At 33.2% G+C, this 19,872-nt stretch overlaps 3 protein-coding genes across 3 annotated transcripts in view; 2 read left to right on the top strand and 1 right to left on the bottom strand.

Moving 5' to 3' along the window:
• The first annotated feature begins 54 nt into the window (after positions 1-54).
• Positions 55-19,872, top strand: part of LOC132046306 (uncharacterized) — a 59,510-nt gene continuing 39,692 nt past the window's right edge. Inside the window, exon 1 of the mRNA XM_059436892.1 lies at positions 55-63. The gene's annotated coding sequence lies outside the window, so the exon portion shown is untranslated. The remainder of the gene's footprint in view (positions 64-19,872) is intronic.
• LOC132046305 (pectinesterase-like) lies at positions 3,930-6,211 on the bottom strand. The gene is made up of 2 exons (XM_059436890.1): positions 5,194-6,211; positions 3,930-4,734 (listed from the first exon to the last, which is right to left on the bottom strand). The coding sequence occupies exons 1-2, from the start codon at positions 6,146-6,148 to the stop codon at positions 4,043-4,045; spliced, it is 1,647 nt and encodes a 548-aa protein (XP_059292873.1). The 5' UTR covers positions 6,149-6,211; the 3' UTR covers positions 3,930-4,042.
• Positions 17,381-19,624, top strand: LOC132046304 (pectinesterase-like). The gene is made up of 2 exons (XM_059436889.1): positions 17,381-18,385; positions 18,868-19,624. Exons 1-2 carry the CDS (start codon positions 17,431-17,433, stop codon positions 19,557-19,559), a joined length of 1,647 nt encoding a protein of 548 aa, XP_059292872.1. The 5' UTR covers positions 17,381-17,430; the 3' UTR covers positions 19,560-19,624.

Genomic DNA, 19,872 nt, shown 5'->3' with positions numbered 1-19,872 from the left:
TTGCTTTGTGTGGACTCATCTTGACATAACATGGATCCCCCCGAATATAGCCAACCACAAATTGAGTGCGGACCCTAATCATGTTCCAGTCAGGCAAAGAAAATGGTCCATATCTGCAATAAGGGACCAGTTCGTCAAGAAAGAAGTGACTCGTTTGCTCAATATAGGGTCCACACAGGCAGTTAAGAACCCCGAATGGCTGGCTAACGTGGTAGTTGTACCTAAGAAACTCAACAAGTTCAGAATGTGTGTGGATTTAAAAGACTAGAACGAGGCGTGCCCTAAAGATTCTTTCCCGTTGCTGCACATATACCAAACGATAGATGCCACGGACTATCTGTATGCGGGAATAATTATCCGAGATTCTCATACCGAAGAAATCGAGGTCCGAAGACGTCGGGTCTCGGAACATTGGGACTAAGCAGGCTCGGAAGACTCAAAGGGTAGGCGAGAAGTTTTCGCAGTCGCAAGAATCTCAAACGGATCTATACAGCTGCCTCTCACTCCCAACAACTCCTATCACATCAACCGTCATCTAGCAGAGTGCCACTATGCGCAGAGTCCAAGCTGCGTCACTCAACTGACATCACCTAAGGCAGTAACATACCAAGGGTTTGGCTATATAAACAAAGCTTAGGAGAGAAGAAAGAATAATCACACTTTTGTACCCAAGTTCTCACTTCTTGTATTATTAATTGGCTAAGAAATATACTTACTCTCGGAGATTTGAACATTCTTGTGATTTTCTTACTTTCCATTTACACTATTAACTTAGATAAATATTGTTAATTTTATCCCTTATAAGAGAAACAACCAAACCTTGAGCTCATTTACCGAAACAAATCTCTAACTTCGTTTTTTGGTAGCTAATGATTTTATCGAAAAACAGTCACAGTAATCAGCCTATTGAGGTTAATGAAAAGGGGAAAAGCTAGTATCTCTGCTAGATTCCCTCCCCATATTGGGATTTGTCGGACCAAAAACCAGAAAATTGAAAACTAGCTAGATGGAGCACGCACGTTATGAAATACAATATAAGAGAAGAAGAAACCAAACCAAACGCCATTGTCCTAGATCACAAGTTCACAACTTACAACATGGCTACTGGTATCAACCAATTTAGTTATTTGGAAGTTGTGGGTTACACCTACAATACACACAAGAAGTTAGGTTTTCTATTTCAGTCCATTAAGGGTGGATCTTCCATTTAAGTTATAGGTTCGATAAAGGTCCTAAAGTAACACTAAAATTGTCATTGTGTGACCTATAGGCGATGGACTCGAGTCGTAGAATGATGCTTGCGTCTATGTAAGCCGCCTAGCGTGGTATATCATATCCCCTAAGGATGTGATCCTTCTTAGACCTTATGAGCGCAGAATGCTTCCTTGCAGGGCTGATTTTTTTTTCTGCCCAGCATGGTGCAACCTCTGTGTATATATTACAAATAAATGCTTGGATTACATGTTATTATAAATTTTCAAATACACATAATTTAAAAAAAAAGTCATTGATCCAATAAATCAACAATAGTAGTAACTAGCAATTCTTTAATTTAATCTACTCACTTGATACAACAATTCTGTAAAATTAAAGTTATTGGTCCTTTTTGGAAATTAGAAACATATGAGTCAAGCTTTAACTTTTTTTTTTTTTTTTAAAAGAAAGAAGAAGTTAAAATCATGTAAAAAAATGAGAATTGAGCTTGAAGTTTCGTTCAAATGTCTTAAACAAACATAAAAGGGAAAAGTATGTATATATACATATTAAGGAGAAATATTTACGAAATATGAAGATAGTTTTCTATTTACAAAACATAACATTACAAACCCTATACAAAATATGCTTATTTTAAAGATTTTTTTTAAAATTATTATTTTTTACTTTTTAACAAAATATTTTTAATTTTTTAATTTTTTTTATTCTTTAAAAAAATTATTTTTTTATATTTTTTTTAAAAAAATATTTTTTCCGCAAAAAAACTTATGTATGAAATGTGTATATCTCGCTCAAGGCTTAAAAAGTTCACTCAAAATTTAGTGTATGAAAATGGTATAAAATGTGTATATCTCGTTCAAGGCTTAAAAAATCCGCTCAAAATTGTGTGTATGAAAACGGTATGAAATTTGTATCTCGCTCAAGGCTGACGCTCACATTTTCGTGTATAAAGTTCATGTTAGATTTCTGTAAAATTAATACAACTATAACAACATTGTATACAACTTTGGTACAACATTCAAGACTTAAAATAATCGCTCAAATTTTTGTGTATGAGATGTGTATATCTTTTTCAAGGCTCAAAAAGTTGGCTTAAATTTTGTGTATGAAAAACGTATAAAATGTGTATATCTCGATCAAGACTTAAACATTATGCTCAAAATTTTATGTATGAGAATGGTATGATGTGTATATCTCGCTCAAGACTTAGAATTTCATTCACATTTTTCATATATAAAGTTCATATTAGGTTTCTGGAAAACTAATACAACTACAACAACATTGTAATAGCTTTCATACAATATTCAAGGCTTAAAATTTTTGCTCACAATTTTGTGTATGAAAATTATATTAAAAATTTCACTCACACATACACATTTCATACAGGTTTCACACACAAAAATTTGAGATAATTTTTTAAGCCTTTGAGCAACAAAAAAAATTTAAAAAAATATAATTTTTTTTTAAAGTTTAAAATATTTCTTTTTATAATTTTTTTTTTAAATATATGCAAATATGTCATATTTCGTAAATATTGTTATATTTTGTAGATAAGAAAAACTATCTATATATTTTATAATAAAGAATCTTAAATAGATACTCTATGTCATTTAATTTAGATCAAAAGTTCAAAGTGGAAGCCCAAATTGCGTGGTCAAACGGCCCGTCACGTACGTGTAGGATGTGAAGTACTAGAGAAACACTGTCATAATGAATGCGGTCTCAAACAGTCATATCATCAGTTTATTGTCAAAATGCACGTCTCATAACCCTTTGTTAGTTCTTCCTTGTAGACAATACATTGTGATAGAGCTGCAAAGATTCCAAACAAATTACCAAATAACTCTCTTACAAGTTACAAGTGCATAGTCATAATTAATCAGCCATATAGAGGTTAATTAGCAAGTAGCTCTGCTGGATCACCTATTTTCATTAAAAGGGTTAAAGCATGTAGCTCTGCTAGAGCACCTATACGTAGCGGTTTGTCGGATAAAAAAGCAGAAAATTGAAAGGTTAGCTATAGGGAACACGTACGTTATGAATTGCAAGATATGAGAAAAAAAGACAGCAAACCAAACGCCATTGTCCTGGATCACAACATACATGACTACGGGTATCAACCAATTTGTTATAAGTTGCGGGCTACACCTAGAGCACACACAAGAAGTTGGATATTCTATTTCAGTCCAATAGGGCGAATCTACCATTTAAGTTATAGGTTCGACATAAATTAATAAAAAGAGAATCATAAAGTAATGGTAAAGTTCTCATCGTGTGACTTATAGGCCTAGGTGATGGACTTGAGTCGTAAAATGATGCTTGCGTCAAGGTAAGCCACATAGCTATATCATATCCCCTTGAGATGTGATCCTTCACCGATCGTGTATGAGCACCGCATGCTAATGTACCGGTTTATTTAATTTTTCTACCCAGTAGCTAGCTTTGGGCCATATTTGTTAACTCATCTTATGAAATTCACTCAATATATTTAAATAATCTAACTACAATTCAATAAGGAAAAAAGGTTATGGTCAAGATACCATAAACTTAAAATATTGAATCCGCCTTTGCTGTGAACCGACACTCTTCAAGAGCAATAATTATACATTACTTAATGATTCCACCGACACTCATAAAAATAAGTTGTATCTCTTTATAATAAAAGTTTATTAATTTGATCAATTAGTGATGACCGATCGTACGTTCACATGATAGAGCCACAACTCATCAGCATATTATTAAGAAACAAGCTTAATTAAAACCACCAAACATAAAACTTCATTAGCAACACATAATAGAGAGAGATTAACATAATTAAACAAGTTTCTCATAACCCCTCGGTGTAAACCACACCAGTGGATTTTAACCATGCTGCTCCTTGAATCAGCTCACGGACAGTAAATTTATTCGCCTCTGATGTAGTTAAAGCAGCATGATAACCAGGCCACTTCACCCTCTTACTAGTTCCAGCACCAGGTCCTTTGTTCATGTACTCACCATAATACAATGTTTTCAACGCAAAATCACCATCCCATATTGACCAACCTTCTGGAACAATATGGTCTCCAATATTGGACTGCATGTACACAGTCCGGGAATACGCTTTCCAGGGTCGGCCTAAATATGTCTTTATGGACCCTTTCACTGGTGCAAGGTCCGAGCTAGGAATAATGTCACAGTTCTGGATTGAAGTTCCAGTGTTTTGGTTTGGATCTTCACGACCTTGGGCTGTAACCATGTTCTGTTGGTTGCTCATGGGCTTTCGGGCTGCGAGTTTACAGTTTTGGAAGACTACTGCTGCATTACCGAAGATGAAATCAACAGTGCCAGTGATGTAACAATCTCTGTAGAATTGACGGAGAGTGTGGGTATAAAGGGTGTCTTGGAATGCATCCATTTTGCAACGGTTGATGACCGATTGATCTGCTCCAACACGAAGGGCCACTGCTTGGTGCTTTTGTGGACCTGCTGTGTTTTGAAACTGTAGATCTTGGGCTATGAATCCATCCCCAACAGCAGCTGCATTTAAACAAATTATATTTATAGGCAACCAAAAATCAATTAGTATTATCCATCACTATTAGGTTCTCATTGTTGTAGTTGTGTAGATTGCACAAGTTATTTCCACCAAAGAGTAACTGTTCAAGCCCCAATTTTGGTAGTGCGATTTGTCCTATTGGCCCCAGTATGTTTTTGTTGCCATTTGTCCTATTGGAAATTCATTGTTTATCAAAAATTATTTACACAAGTTAAACTCCACTGCAATGTAGTGGAGTTTCCACTATCAAATTTAAGTCTCAAGACAATGGCTATTTGTGAATTTTACCCGACAAACCTTTTCTCACTAAAAGTTGTCCAAAGCTAAGCTCCTGAATCTCAAACTACTTTGTCAGAATAATTATTTTTTCTAGTTTTTAAAAGATTTATTGAAAATGATAAATAAGCTAAAACAGTAGTGAGAAAGAAGATTCTTTTTACCAACAGTTGCAGATTTGAAGGTTGTTGAGCCATCAATAACATTCAAGTTGCCAGTTATAATGGTTGCATCCATGCCATCACCCACAAGCATTAAATTCTTCTTAGTTTTCCCAATCTCAACATTTTCTTTATAAGTTCCTTTTTTCACATAAATAACATATCGAGTCTTGCTATTATCTGGAGCAGAAGCAACTGCTTCTTTTACGGTCTTGTATTTTCCACTACCATCTTTAGCCACTACAACATTGGCTGCTATAGCATTTGCCGAAAGTTGCAAAAGCCTTCTATCATTAGTAGTAACCCATGAGGGATATTCATCAGTTACTGTTTGGATATCATTAGTCTTTGATGGGTCCATTGCAACCATCAAGGCCAAGGAAGTCCTTGCTCTTGCTATCAAATCATTCAACATTGGCTTCATAATGGACTGGGCCTGGCCACTTAGCCCATCCATGCAAGTAACATGGCAGGTGAGAATGCTACTTAGCCATGAATGGACATCAAAGTGGGCTTGGGCCGATAGGTTCCCAAGTGCCAGCATAGAGTCCATTAATCTGTCCCTTGACAAATCCATTAACTCTAGACAATCTGCTAGAGCTGCTTGTTCCTTTACATCATTGATTCGACCGTTCACATTGCTCGCCAAATCGATCGTCTCGTGGATTTTTAACGAAGATTTATGTAAAACCATCTGCAATAAATCGACTGTTTTTGTATCCATCAAACCAGCAGGTGCACCCTCAGACACCATGGCCAAGCAAGATGGCTGATCATGGGCCGTATCACAAACATGGGCTGTCAAGGAAGGAAATGGGCTGCTGCCATTGATGGCCCAGATTGAAACTAATCCAACTGAGCCCACTATAGCAGCTAAGGAAAGAAGCACATAGAGAGCTTTAGAAGAGGAGGATTTTATTTTGGGAGAATCTAACAATGGTTGAGAGGAATTAGACATGACTTAATTAGTACCAAAGTGGAATGAGCTTGAGTTTGCTGTGAATCTTGTCACTGCTAGTGTTCTTATATAGACTAAAGATTGCAAGTGTCAATATTCATAATTAGTTTTTGCGGGCAACTTGCAAGAAAAAAAGTATGCATAAAGTAGCTAGAATTCGATAAAGCTACTTTAAATTATTATTTTCAAGGTGGGAAGGGTTTCAGGATAATATTCCCTCCATCTAAAATAAATTAAGACGGAGGAGTAACATTCATACTGTTTTTACTTAACATGCTGCACATGCAAGTAATTGTGTTGTATTGGTAAAAAAATTCACTAACGCTAATGTGATGATTTTCATTTCTTAAATTTAATTTGCAAAATGAAGCTAGTTAAGAGAGTGAATTAAACAAGCATTTTTCAGCTATCCTTTCCTTTTGTGTTTATCTGAACTCATGTGATCCACTTACTAGATTTATTCTACTCAATTGCAAATTCCAAAGTGACCCAACTAGACTTTCAAGTTGGAAGCAAGGGAATGCTTATTTTTTTTTAAAAATTGTCACCGCCGGGTAATTCAAATTAAAATGTTCTACCTACTTCGCTAATCAAATTTGATTTGACGGGTTTAATACGAATTAATTTTAAACTAATCCATTTTATATGCGTATGACACATCTCCTTGCTATGTTATAAGTAAATATCAATGCACTTTTAACTCGATCATTCAATTTAACATGCCTGTCTGCCACCAGACTTACGATAAAGTAGCTCCATTCATTCGATTTTATTTGGTACTATTTTCTTATTAATCCATTTGAAAAGGAGTAATTTGTATATTTCCTTAGTGATAAACTTTAATAGTCAGACGGTACTATGACATTTTGGAGACTAGCAATTTCAAGTCTTATAGTCATTCAAACGTTATGGCATTTTAAGATCATAAATTTATAAAATTTTATTTTCTTTCTTAAATTTTTTATTAAGTCAAACCGGTGGCGGAGCCACATGCATTTAAATATGTGTATACTATGGCATTTTGGCGGACACCATTCGTCGAAATTTCACGGTGTAGGCAAAAACTTTAGCGAGGCAAAAACTTTCTCTTTTATGTATGTGTATACTATATATTGACTCCCCTTGCAATTCGTAGGTTTACTCCTTTATATTTTGATACTCCTTAATGAAAATCTTGACTCCGCCACTGAATCAAACTATCCAAACAAATTTTCAGACTTTTACTAATAGTGAAGAATAATTTGGTTTTTTTTTTTTTGGTTAATATATATATATATATATATATAGTTAACCGGTGTCTAGGCTTATGCCTGTAAACCTGTTACATGCCCTGATGCTACAACCAATGTTTGAACATTAACAAAACTAACAAATCTTTCATAAGTAGCCCCTCTAACAAATTTGGCATATTACTTCAATGCAATTTGTAACAATAGGACCAAATCTGAAATAACATTTATTGAAATAAAAAGAGATCAGTAAAACAATGTCTCGAGTGCTGGTCACGTTGGGCTATTATAGTTGTACATGTACAAACTGGGTGCAGGGTCATAGTTAATAGGTAAACTAGAGGAATTGCTTTTTATAATTCTGTAAAGATCTTTTACTCATATACGTTATTTATGTGGAGAAATAAAATCTCCTGTAAAAAACATATATTAAACTAAAACTAAATTTTTAAAGGGCTACAAAGTAAATTAATTGAACTGTCTCAATTTATGTAGGTTGGATTTGAGAGCCGTGTGATGGGTGACTATCCAACATGGTTATATGACTGGCATAGAGTTTTAAAAAAGAAAAAAAAAATCTTTTAAAATTTATGAACTTAAAAAAGCCTTAAACATTCATGTGGCTATAAATCATCTCATTATTAATAAAATAAGGATATTGAATTTAAACTATTTCTAATATGGAAAAAAGTGATATCTCTTTTAAACGGATCAAAAAAGTATGTCACGTAAATTTAGATATAGAGAGTGAGTGATTCAATTTTAGTTTCGTGCTATAGCTGTTTGGTAAGTAACTTAGAACCTCCAACCGGAAAAAAAAAGGTTACCTGCGCCGGGTGTTTACACTAAATCAATGAATATAAGATATGTGTTTGAATATATACAACTATCACTTAATCATGATTAATTAATGTATGTATTCACTTCACTAAATCACTTAACCACGTTAAAATATATTAATTTGGTGTAAACACTCCGTGTGATAATGTAATTAAGTATTTACCGTTTGGTAGGTTACATGTTCATAACTTTATATACACATGAGATATACTAAATGGATCTCGCAGGCGTTTAAAACATTCAATAGTCATTTGGAGCAATAATAGACGCATCTTTCGGTTATTAATCCTATATAATAATTCAATGAGAATTATTGCTGACACACTAAAGTAGCCGAATGAGGCGGTTAATGAATTTATTAAAGGTCTAATTATGAAACTTATTAATCTGTACGTATTAGTGTGACTATATCTTCATCATTTTTCTTATCCTTTTCCTTTTCTTTTCTTTTCTTTTCTTTTTGTAACAAATAAATTAGTAATAAAACTGGATCGCATGAAAACTACTTAACATTTACCAATTTTATAACTTCCACTTGGATAATGTTACGCACACTTTCTGAATAAATTAACCAGAGTCCAATACTATGGGCATTGTTTAAGCAATTATTCTCTGTTTGGAAAAGCATATTGTATTTTTGTCGCCATTATTAATATAATATGCAACATGCAATTATTTATTTATGGTGTAAGACTTTAGTACGATAAGTCAGAATTATCCAATGTTTCAACACTGTTTAAAAGTTTATTAATATAAGAGCAGCCATCACAGTAGAATATCTAGATCTATGGGCCTAGTTTGGATTTCCTCAATCGAGTATCCATAAACGGATTAATTTAATAACATTACGCCATTTAGTTTTTAAACTGAATTTACAGCATACGTCCTTATGAAGGTAGATAATGATATCTATAGAGATGAATTTTATGTATATGTTGCAGAATAAAGTACTACATGGATGGATACATATGAATTCAAATTTTCCGAGCCATTTATATCCTCGGTCTTCCAGTTCCATCATCTTGCTTGTGTTCTTCATGTAGCATTCAGACCGAATGAATCTATGAAATACATTGATACTTTCACATATTATGGGCAACATAGGAGACATCTCTATTTTCCTCGGGAGAATTTATAGAATTCTCACTGCTTAACTGTTAATTCTCATATGACCAGCAACTGAAGTGTGAGTAACTCGTCTTCCTCTCATTTGAAAAGGCAGCGCTTCCTGCCGAAATCGGTTGTTGAAATGATTTTATCTTTTCCATATTATCATATTTTTAGAGTCAATAATTTTATACAAAGAATTATTAGATTCAATCACTTGTTGTTACTCATTAATTTTCTGTTAAGGTCTATCCCGTAACGGTACTCATACATATTTATTATTTATCCTGTAAAGGTACTCGGACATATTTATTGTTACACCATACTTCTACGAGTTATAATTTTTTAATTTAAAATTTGAATTTAATAAAGAAATTAAAGCCAAGAGAGAAACACTTTGATTCTTTAAATAGTAACAGTAATATTAGTCTGTAGACGGAGGAAATATTATTTTATATTTCACAGGTTTTCACAATGCAAATTGTGTTTAATTAAGACTTAAATTAAACTTTCTGTGTGTTTTCTTTTCAAAATTAAAAATTACATTTTCTGTTATTCCTTTTAAATGATTTAATTTTGTAGATATATACAAATTAAATTGATATATTAAGTTTGATTCCAATCACATAAGCTTGGCTTGTTTTATCATAGAAACTACTCCACAATATTCGCCCTGCATTGATAACTTTGGTAGGTAAGTAAATGAATTAAGTTATTAACCATTTTCAAAGTCGCCACGTGATTGTTGTTTTTATAAGAAGAATGGTTGTGACTTGTGATGTCTATTGGATAGGGGAATCATCTTGTCGTTTATCCACTTTTTGAAATAATAAACATTTTAGATACCAGGGTAGTTCACGTTCATGTCTTCACACGAGATATAATATAAGATCCAAATTTATATTCATGTCAGTGTTGTAGGATATATATCGAAAGCATCCCAACAAGAGCAAACAGGAGAGGATTACGAAAACGATATCTACTTCCTCTATCTCATTTATATGATAATTTTATTAAGTACTTAGTTGATAATTATGTAAAAGGAGAACTCCATCTTTGCCTCCCTCCCCATGAAATTAAGAAAACACCCCTCTTGCCTGATCTTTACTCTTGAACTTATTTTATGTGTCTTAGGTTGATTGGATACAGTGTTTAAAAAAGCAAGGGAGGCTTCTGGATCCCGTGTCAGGTTAGATTTAAGATATGTCTAATGTATCAAGATGTCCCTTAAATCTTGTGACTTTAAACATATTATATGAAATATTGAAATTAAAGAGTTACTAAGTATAAAAAATAATATTATTTAAAACAAACTAAATAAATAAATTAAATCACATGCATTGAAACAGATGAAGCATATGATTGGAGATTATGATTCACCTACCTTGCTAAGCACTGCTACGGAAGAAGAAACGAAGCGAACCAACTGCATTAATATTTTTGTTCACCTACCAATTTTATTTACACAACATGAAACAAATTAAAAATGAATGCATTTTGGCTAAAATTATTACTGCTAGTACAATAGTACTTGTATTTATTTAGCTCCTTTTTTAACTTAATTATATGCTCAAAATAGCACCCCATTATCTGTAATGACTTTTAAAATCACGTTGTGTTTTAGTATGTAATTATCTTTTCCTTACAGTTTTCATATATTTGAGCATATTGATCCTTCATTTTAAGTTGTCACTAAAATGCCAATTAAAGTAGTTTTTGAGTAGTAGAAGTAAACTGCACTTCTTCTTTCTTCAATATTTTCATCATAACTTTTTAAAATTGCATTTTCTTAGACTTATTCTGAAAAATGATTTTCTTGACCGAGGGTCTGTCAGAAACAATCTCTCTACCCCTACACGGTAGAGGTAAAATCTGCATACCTCACCCTCCTCAAACTCCACTTATGAGACGATATTGGGTATGTTATTATTGTGTAGTACTAAAAGCAAACTCTAAATGTTTCAGGAGTTTCAGGACTGTAGGGTTTACCTCACTGTGTTAGCTCAAGGAGAGTTATCCATTTTCTTTGTAAAAGCTAAAGTAGTCTGTTTTCCCTAACCCAAGAAACTTAGTGATTGGCTAGAGTTTAATCATTTGATACAATCTTATTGCATTTATCTTTTTTCGTTTTTTAAAAATATTATAGTAATAAATAATCGATTTTCTATATTCTGAAAATCTCAAAAAAAGCTTTCTCATTCAATCATTGATCTTGATATTATGGGGGATAATTTTTCATATTCAAAAACCGAAAGAGATATTATTTTCAGAATCCTTAAAGGGTAAGCCCGATATCAGGGGTGAAAAAATTAGCCCATGAAAATATAGCTCGTTCAACTCGTCCAAGTTTAGACGAATAAATTGCACGAATTGCTCTTCAAATGGGGTTGTCTTTAATTTTTTCCCTTTAGCAATGGAATTATGCCTAGTGAAGTATAAGTTCTTTAGTCATGCGGGACATGACTTGTGATATATTATGATGCAAAAATATAATCTTATCCCCCGCGAAAAAGTTATTTGTTAAGAGTCGCAAGAACTAAAGATGGGACAACTAAGTAAATATATATCTTAAGGAGAAATATTTACGAAACGTGACTATAGTTTTATATTTACAAAACATAACATTACAAACCCTATATAAAACATGTTTTTTTTTTTTTTTAAAAAAATATATATATATATATATATTTTTCAAAAAATTATTATTATTTTTTAAAAAAATATTTTTTAAATATTTTTTTCGCTCAAAAATTTATGTTTGAAAGTTATATGAAATGTGTATATCTCGCTCAAGGCTTAAAAAGTTCGCTCAAAATTAAGTGTATGAAAAATGTATGAAATGTGTATATCTCGTTCAAGGCTTAAAAAAATCCACTCAAAATTGTATGTATGAAATTTGTATCTCACTCAAGTCTTAAAATTTCGCTCACATTTTCGTGTATAAAGTTCATGTTAGATTTCTGTAAAACTAATACAATTACAATAACATCGTATACAACTTTGATACATCATTCAATACTTAAAATAATCGCTCAAATTTTTGTGTATGAAAAGTGTATATCTTGGTCAAGGCTTAAAAGTTCGCTCAAATTTTAGGTATGAAGAACGTATGAAATGTGTATATCTCGATCAAGGCTTAAACATTACGCTCAAATTTTATGTATGAGAATGATATGAAATGTGTATATCTCGCTCAAGACTTAGAATTTCATTCACATTTTTTGTATATAAAGTTCATATTAGGTTTTTGGAAAATTAATACAACTACAACAACATTGTAACAACTTTCATACAATATTCAAGACTTAAAGTTTTCGCTCACAATTTTGTGTATGAAAATTATATTAAAAATTTCGCTCACACATACACATTTCATACATTTTTCATACAGCTTTCATACACAAAAATTTGAGGTAATTTTTTAAGCCTTTGAGCAAAAAAAAATATATATATAAAAATTATTATTTTTTGGAAAAAATAAAAAACGAAAAATATATGAAAATCCTTCATGTTTAGTAATATATCGTTATATTTTGTAAATAAGGAAAAATATCTATATATTTTGTAATAAAGAATCTTAAGTAAATACCCTATGTAATTTTCTCAATAAAGATTAGCCCAAAATAGGGGCACATAAATTTCCCAATGATAGCATGTTTTAACCTTCAACTGGTCTTTAATTTTTGCCCATTCACATGGGCTAGCTGGTCTTTAATTTTGCCTGTCAAATGAGCTGATCTTTAAATGTTACCATTTAGCAATCGAAGGCATAAGTTGTTTTAAGTATGCAGGCATAATCTATGTGATATTATGATACGAAAATATAAATTCATGCCTCGCGAATAAGTTATTTGTTGTAAGGGGTAAAAGTTAAAGACCAGCACAAAATAAGGGCATAAGTGTCAATGACGGGTTAGTGACCCGTCATTTATTAACTTAGTCCATTTTGACCCGCTTAATTCAATCATTTAGAAGTCGAGCTGATTTGACCTAAATATGTAGCTCAAATTAGCCACGAAAGACCTTATCAAAATACTTTGAAATTTTTGTTTCTTGTAGTTGATATGCTATATATAGCCGTAAGAAAGAAACTTTTTCCTGATAATTAAATAAATTATTAAAAAAATCATTTAAATTTTGGGTGGGATTGGACTATGATTCACTGTTTAGCCTTGTTGACCTAATAATCCATCTCAGTTCAAATAACTATTTGTCCGATTGAATAATTCGCACCATTTGATGCCCTGACCAGTAACCAGCGCGACCAATTAAAGTTCACTCTTCTTTCTAGGAAAAAATGGATTATATATATTCTCGTACCACTTTCCAAATTTGAAACTACGCCTAAATAAATCCTCTATTCGCTGTTAACAAGCACAGTGTGCAATTATTCTCTATTTAAGCAAATTATTCTTTTGGAAAAGCATGCTTTCTTGTCGCCATTACTAATATAATAATGCAAAATGAATTACTTTTCCCTGTATTTCATTTTTTAAATAAAAGACGTGCATGATAGGTTGTTTTTAGTGCCCAACAGCCCCAAGTGATCATGAAAGCCATCGGCACATGGAATCTTTCTATAAATCTATGGCGTCGTGTATCTCGTCAATCGAGTAATCTATTTTAAGTTATTTTGACACTATGCATCTTACTCTCTTATTAAGAAAATCGTTAAGTCAGCGTGTATTTTATTAAAGTATTTTTGTTAATGGTACTTGTGAAGTCTGAATTTTACTACTTGTACTTCAATTAGCTTGAAAAATAGTTTTTAATGATACGGGTAAAGTGTTTTTTTTTTTTTTAAAAAAGTTAACTTTTATGATATGTAAAAATGGTTATTTCTGATATAGAGAACAATTAAAAGGGAACCAAGAGTATATTTAATTATCCAAGTTAAAGTTATACTATAAGGAAAGAACTGCTGTGGATATTGCTTTTCCAACTAGAAATTGCTTAAACAATAGCTCTAGCTGAATGTGAATGAATGATGGTTTGGTCAAATTGACTCTGGTTCTTCATTTCTATAAGGAATCCGGAGCCTAAAGGGCACAAAAATGTTCAAATTAAACCAAATGGGGTGCTTCTTTCCACAATATATCAAAAGGGGTATAACGTGGAGGGGCCAACATTATATCCCAAAAGTTTTTTCAATTGTCAGACCAAAAAAAAAAAAATTACAATGGTAGCCAACGTTTTACAAAAATCAATTCTTGTAAAACGTTGGCTGGCCAACGTCTTACAAGAATTCATTTTTGTTTGACATTGGCCAACCAACATTATACAATTTACATGAAATTTAAGTTTGGCTGGTTGTTTTTTTTATAAACAATCAGACTTGTTTGGCTGGCTGTTTTTTTTATAAAAGACAATACGTGATTTTTTATTTTTTAACTCAAACATACATCACAAGTCATATAATAATTAACTCAAACAAATATGTTAACTCATATAATAATTAAAAATGTGTGATATATGTGAATACTAAAATATAATTTAAATAAATGTCACACATTATCTATATAGTAAATGTTAAATTAAATACGTTATTAAACGGCACAAGACATATTATATATTCTTGGAAGATTACATAAGAAAACAACGATCGTACAACTTAGGAAAAAAACATAAAAACCAACAAGCAACAACAATTACTGATTTACATCGCGAGCGATTCTTGTTATGACACATTTGCTTGCACGTACTACACTTCCTACCCATGCGAACGGGGAGTTATATCCATTTCATTCCTCCTTCTAGTTGTACTCCGCGCTCCTGAAGTTTGCTCGTATTCAGTGTTTGCAATTAAACTGAAGGGAGAAGGTGGCCAACACTTCAGGAGCGAACTGAATATACGAGCGAACTTCAGGAGCGCGACGTACAACTAGAAGGAGGAATGAAATGGATATAGCTCCTGCTCACATGGCTAGGAAGTGTAGTACGTGCAAGCAAACAGTCATAACAAGAATCGTCCCCGATGTAAATCGGTAATCGTTGCTTGTTGGTTTTTATGTTTTTTTCCTAAGTTGTACGATCGTTGTTTTCTTATGTAATCTTCCAAGAATATATAATATATCTTGTGCCGTTTAATAACTTATTTAATTTAACATTTACTATACAGATAATGTGTGACGTTTATTCAACTTATATTTTAGTATTCACATATATCACACATTTTTAATTATTGTATGAGTTAAAATATTTGTCTGAGTTAATTATTATATGACTTGTGGTGTATGTTTGAGTTAAAAAATAAAAAATCTCGTAAATTGTTTTTTATAAAAAAAAACAGCCAGCCAAACAAGTCTGATTGTTTATAAAAAAAACAACCAGCCAAACTTAAATTTCATGTAAATCGTATGATGTTGGTTGGCCAATGTCAACAAAAATGAATTCTTGTAAGATGTTGGCCAGCCAACGTTTTGCAAAAATGCTTTGTAAGATAAAACCAACGTTTTACAAGAATTAATTTTTGTAAAACGTTGAAATACCATTGTAATTTTTTTTTTTTTTCGTCCGACAATTGAAAAACTTTTGCAGATGATGTCGTTGGCCTCCACATTATACCCCTTTTGATATATTGTGGAAAGGAGCACCCCATTTGGTTTAATTTGAATATTTTTGTGCTCTTTAGGCTCCGGTCACTTTCTATGAGCATGCTTCATATGACTTTAATGTTTTAAGGGCCCATCTGTTCAAATTAAATATCTTATCTTTAAGCTATAATTATAATTTATAGGTATAGCTTTACGTCGCTGTTGATATTATTACGCCGATACTTTACCATAATCACGAGTGCTTAAGATCTTTACAGCTTTTGCAGTATATATCGCTGCATAATTACTAGTTATGTATGTATAGAGAATTCAAATTTTACTTAGCGGTAGTACAAAAAGTATTTATAAAATTAAATCACGTTTAAGATAATTATACACTAAAAGCTTATTTGCAACCTGATAAAAATAATACTCATACTTAACCTGCTTTCACACATGCAAATTGAAATACTCTGATAATATAAAATATCTTTATGCCATGATACACCTACACTAGCCATATATAGACTAACCATTCATGCTTTGCCATGAAAAGAAAAAGATCAAAAAGAAACCAATAGATGCTCTCATTTAAGGATAGACTTTAGCTCAATTGGAAAAATGAATGCCTGTGTTTCATACTCACATTTTAGAGAATGCCTGATCACCTTTCTGCACCACCTGAAAATAGGGGTGGGCATTCGGTTCTTCAGTTCGATTTTATTAAACTTTAATTCGGCTATTTCGGTTTGGGTTTTTTGAAGGTGGACACCGAACCCAACTAGTTCGGTTCGGTTCTTTCGGTTTCTGTTTTTTGAAAGTTCGGTTCAGTTTCGGTTTTTTCAATTCAGTTTTTTTGATATGATATTATAAGCTATTCTATTTACAGTAATTCATATTATCAAAAGCAATAAAACATAAAACTGATAAATTGAAATCAAAATCAAACAAACATGATACACAAGAACAGAAAACCATAACCATGATATAGGATTACTAGGTGTTATATACATACCGTAAGAATAATTAAGAAAATACATAAAGGACATACATTAATCCTTAAGATACATCCTAGTTACCTTTCTTTGTTAAGGATATTTGATTTTCTCAACTGAAGTGAAAAATTAGGGATACAAAAGCAAAAGAGGGCTTGTTACAATTTGGTTTTTTTTTGGGCTTAAACTTAATGGTCTGGACTATTTTAATTTTTTTGGGTAATGTATTAATTTTCGGTGGGCGTTCGATTCTTCGGTTCGGTTATCAAACTTCGGTTCGGCTATTTCGGTTTTAGGTTTTTGAAGATGGACACCAAACACCGAACCAAACTAGTTCGGTTCGGTTCGGTTCGGTTCGGTGCGTTGAAGTTCGGTTCGATTTTTCGATTTTCGGTATTTATGCCCACCCCTACCTAAAAGTAAACTAAAGTAGCTTTATTAAATTGTTCTTTAATTTAAGTACTTTTCTTACAATGGTATCGAACATTGGCCCTTCTTGGTGTTTTTACTCTATATAAGAACACAAGAAATGAGAGATACACAACAAACTCAAGCTCATTCCACTTTAGTACAAAGTTATGGCTACTTCCTCTCAGCCATTGTTAGACTCTCCAAAAACAAAATCCTCTTCTTCTAAAGCTCTCTATGTGCTTCTCTCCTTAGCTGCTATTGTGGGCTCAGTTGGATTAATTTCAATCTGGTCCATCAATGGCACTAGCCCATTTACTTCCTTGACAGCCCATGTTTGTGATCAGGCCCATGATCAGCCATCTTGCATGGCCATGGTGTCTGAGGTTGCACCTGCTGGTTTGATGGATACAAAAACAGTGGATTTATTACAGATGGTTTTACATAAATCGTCGTTAAAAATCCACGAGACGATCAATTTCGCGAGCAATATGAACGGTAGGATCAATGATGGAAAGGAGCAAGCAGCTCTAGCAGATTGTCTAGAGTTGCTGGATTTGTCAAGAGACAGATTAATGGACTCCATGATGGCACTTGGGAACCTATCAGCCCAAGCCCACTTTGATGTCCATACATGGCTAAGTAGCATTCTCACCCACCATGTTACTTGCATGGATGGGCTAAGTGGCCAGGCTCAATCCATTATGAAGCCCATGCTGAATGATTTGATAGCAAGAGCAAGGACTTCCTTGGCCTTGATGGTTACAATGGACCCATCAAAGACTAATGATATCCAAACAGTAACTGATGAATATCCATCATGGGTTACTACTAATGATAGAAAGCTTTTGCAACTTTCTGCTAATGCCATAAAAGCCAATGTTGTAGTGGCTAAAGATGGTAGTGGAAAATACAAGAGTGTAAAAGAAGCAGTTGCCTCTGCTCCAGCTAATAGCAAGACTCGTTATGTTATTCATGTGAAAAAAGGAATATATAAAGAAAATGTTGAAATTGGGAAAACTAAGAAGAATTTAATGCTTGTGGGTGATGGCATGGATGCAACCATTATCACCGGTAACTTGAATGTTGTGGATGGCTCAACAACCTTCAAATCTGCAACTGTTGGTAAGTATCTTATCTTATTTTTTCACTATACTGTTTTGACTTAAGCTATTCGGTCTAACAAAGAGGCTTGAATTTTGAAAAAAGTGTCTTAGAAAGAAAGGTCAGTGCAGAAAAAACGTGTTTGAAAAATTGAAATCTTAAAGAGTGGTGGGCGGAAAGCGAATTCTTTGACAGAAGTCCTAAAATACTCTGGGTAAAACAGTTTTCTGACAAAATTATTTGGGAAAACAACAAAGTTTCCAAGACAAATGTCTTGTATCAATTGGGGCTTGAACAAAAACTTTTAAATGTCACATTCAACTAATAAGACAGGTTATGCTGTAAAACGTAATGTGATCTAATGATATTAAAAAAAAATACGCTAACAAGTAACAACGTAATAACTTAAACTCTTACTTTTAATGTAGCTAATGAAAATTTTCCTCTATTGGGATTTGGGGCTTGACTTCTGTAATTTGGTTGCCTAATTTATTTTAACGCAGCTGCTGTTGCGGATGGGTTCATAGCCCAAGATTTAAGGTTTCAAAACACAGCAGGCCCACAAAAGCACCAAGCAGTGGCCCTTCGTGTTGGAGCAGATCTCTCGGTCATCAACCGTTGCAAAATAGATGCATTCCAAGACACCCTTTATACCCACAGTCTCCGTCAGTTCTACAGAGATTGTTACATCACTGGCACTGTTGATTTCATCTTTGGTAATGCAGCTGTTGTGTTCCAAAACTGTAAACTCGCAGCCCGCAAGCCCATGAGCGGACAAAAGAACATGGTTACAGCCCAAGGTCGTGAAGACAAAAACCAAAACACTGGAACTTCAATCCAGAGATGTGACATTATTCCTAGCTCGGACCTTGCACCAGTGAAAGGGTCCGTTAAGACATATTTGGGCCGACCATGGAAAGCGTACTCAAGGACTGTGGTCATGCAGTCCAATATTGGTGACCATATTGATCCAGCAGGTTGGTCAATATGGGATGGCGATTTTGCTTTGAAAACATTGTATTATGGTGAGTACATGAACAAAGGGCCAGGTGCTGGAACTAGTAAGAGAGTAAAGTGGCCTGGTTATCATGCTGCTGTATCTACAGCAGAGGCAAATAAATTCACTGTCCGCGAGCTGATCCAAGGAACAGCATGGTTAAAATCCACTGGTGTGGCTTACACTGAGGGGTTGTGAGAAACTTGTTTGATCAAAAATATGTTTGCCATGTATTGCTAGTGAAGTTTTAGTATGTTGTTGTAAATATATCTATTAGTCTCTGCTCTCTTCTTCTTGTATGCTTGTTTTGTTATAATAATATGCTGCTGAGTTGTGGCACTGAACCATCGATCATCGCTAATCATGATTAAATCAATAATATAATCTTGATGTGTTGTAAATATATCCTATTAGTCTCTGTTTATATTCTTTTTTATAAAAAAACCGATGGAACGGAGTCGAAGTCGATTTTTAGAGCAAAAAAAACCTTATAAGTAAGTATATATGAACA

Source organism: Lycium ferocissimum, chromosome 2, assembly GCF_029784015.1.
Source record: "Lycium ferocissimum isolate CSIRO_LF1 chromosome 2, AGI_CSIRO_Lferr_CH_V1, whole genome shotgun sequence".
NCBI lineage: Eukaryota > Viridiplantae > Streptophyta > Magnoliopsida > Solanales > Solanaceae > Lycium > Lycium ferocissimum.
The sequence above is the reverse complement of the archived record's forward strand: the minus strand, read 5'-3'. Positions and strand labels throughout refer to the sequence as shown.

Coding starts and splice junctions, on each gene's coding strand:
- LOC132046305 (XM_059436890.1), bottom strand. CDS start 6,148: ATGTCTAATTCCTCTCAACCATTGTTAGATTCTCCCAAAATAAAATCC. Junction 4,735..5,193: donor CTTCAAATCTGCAACTGTTG/GTAAAAAGAATC, acceptor GTTTAAATGCAG/CTGCTGTTGGGGATGGATTC.
- LOC132046304 (XM_059436889.1), top strand. CDS start 17,431: ATGGCTACTTCCTCTCAGCCATTGTTAGACTCTCCAAAAACAAAATCC. Junction 18,386..18,867: donor CTTCAAATCTGCAACTGTTG/GTAAGTATCTTA, acceptor ATTTTAACGCAG/CTGCTGTTGCGGATGGGTTC.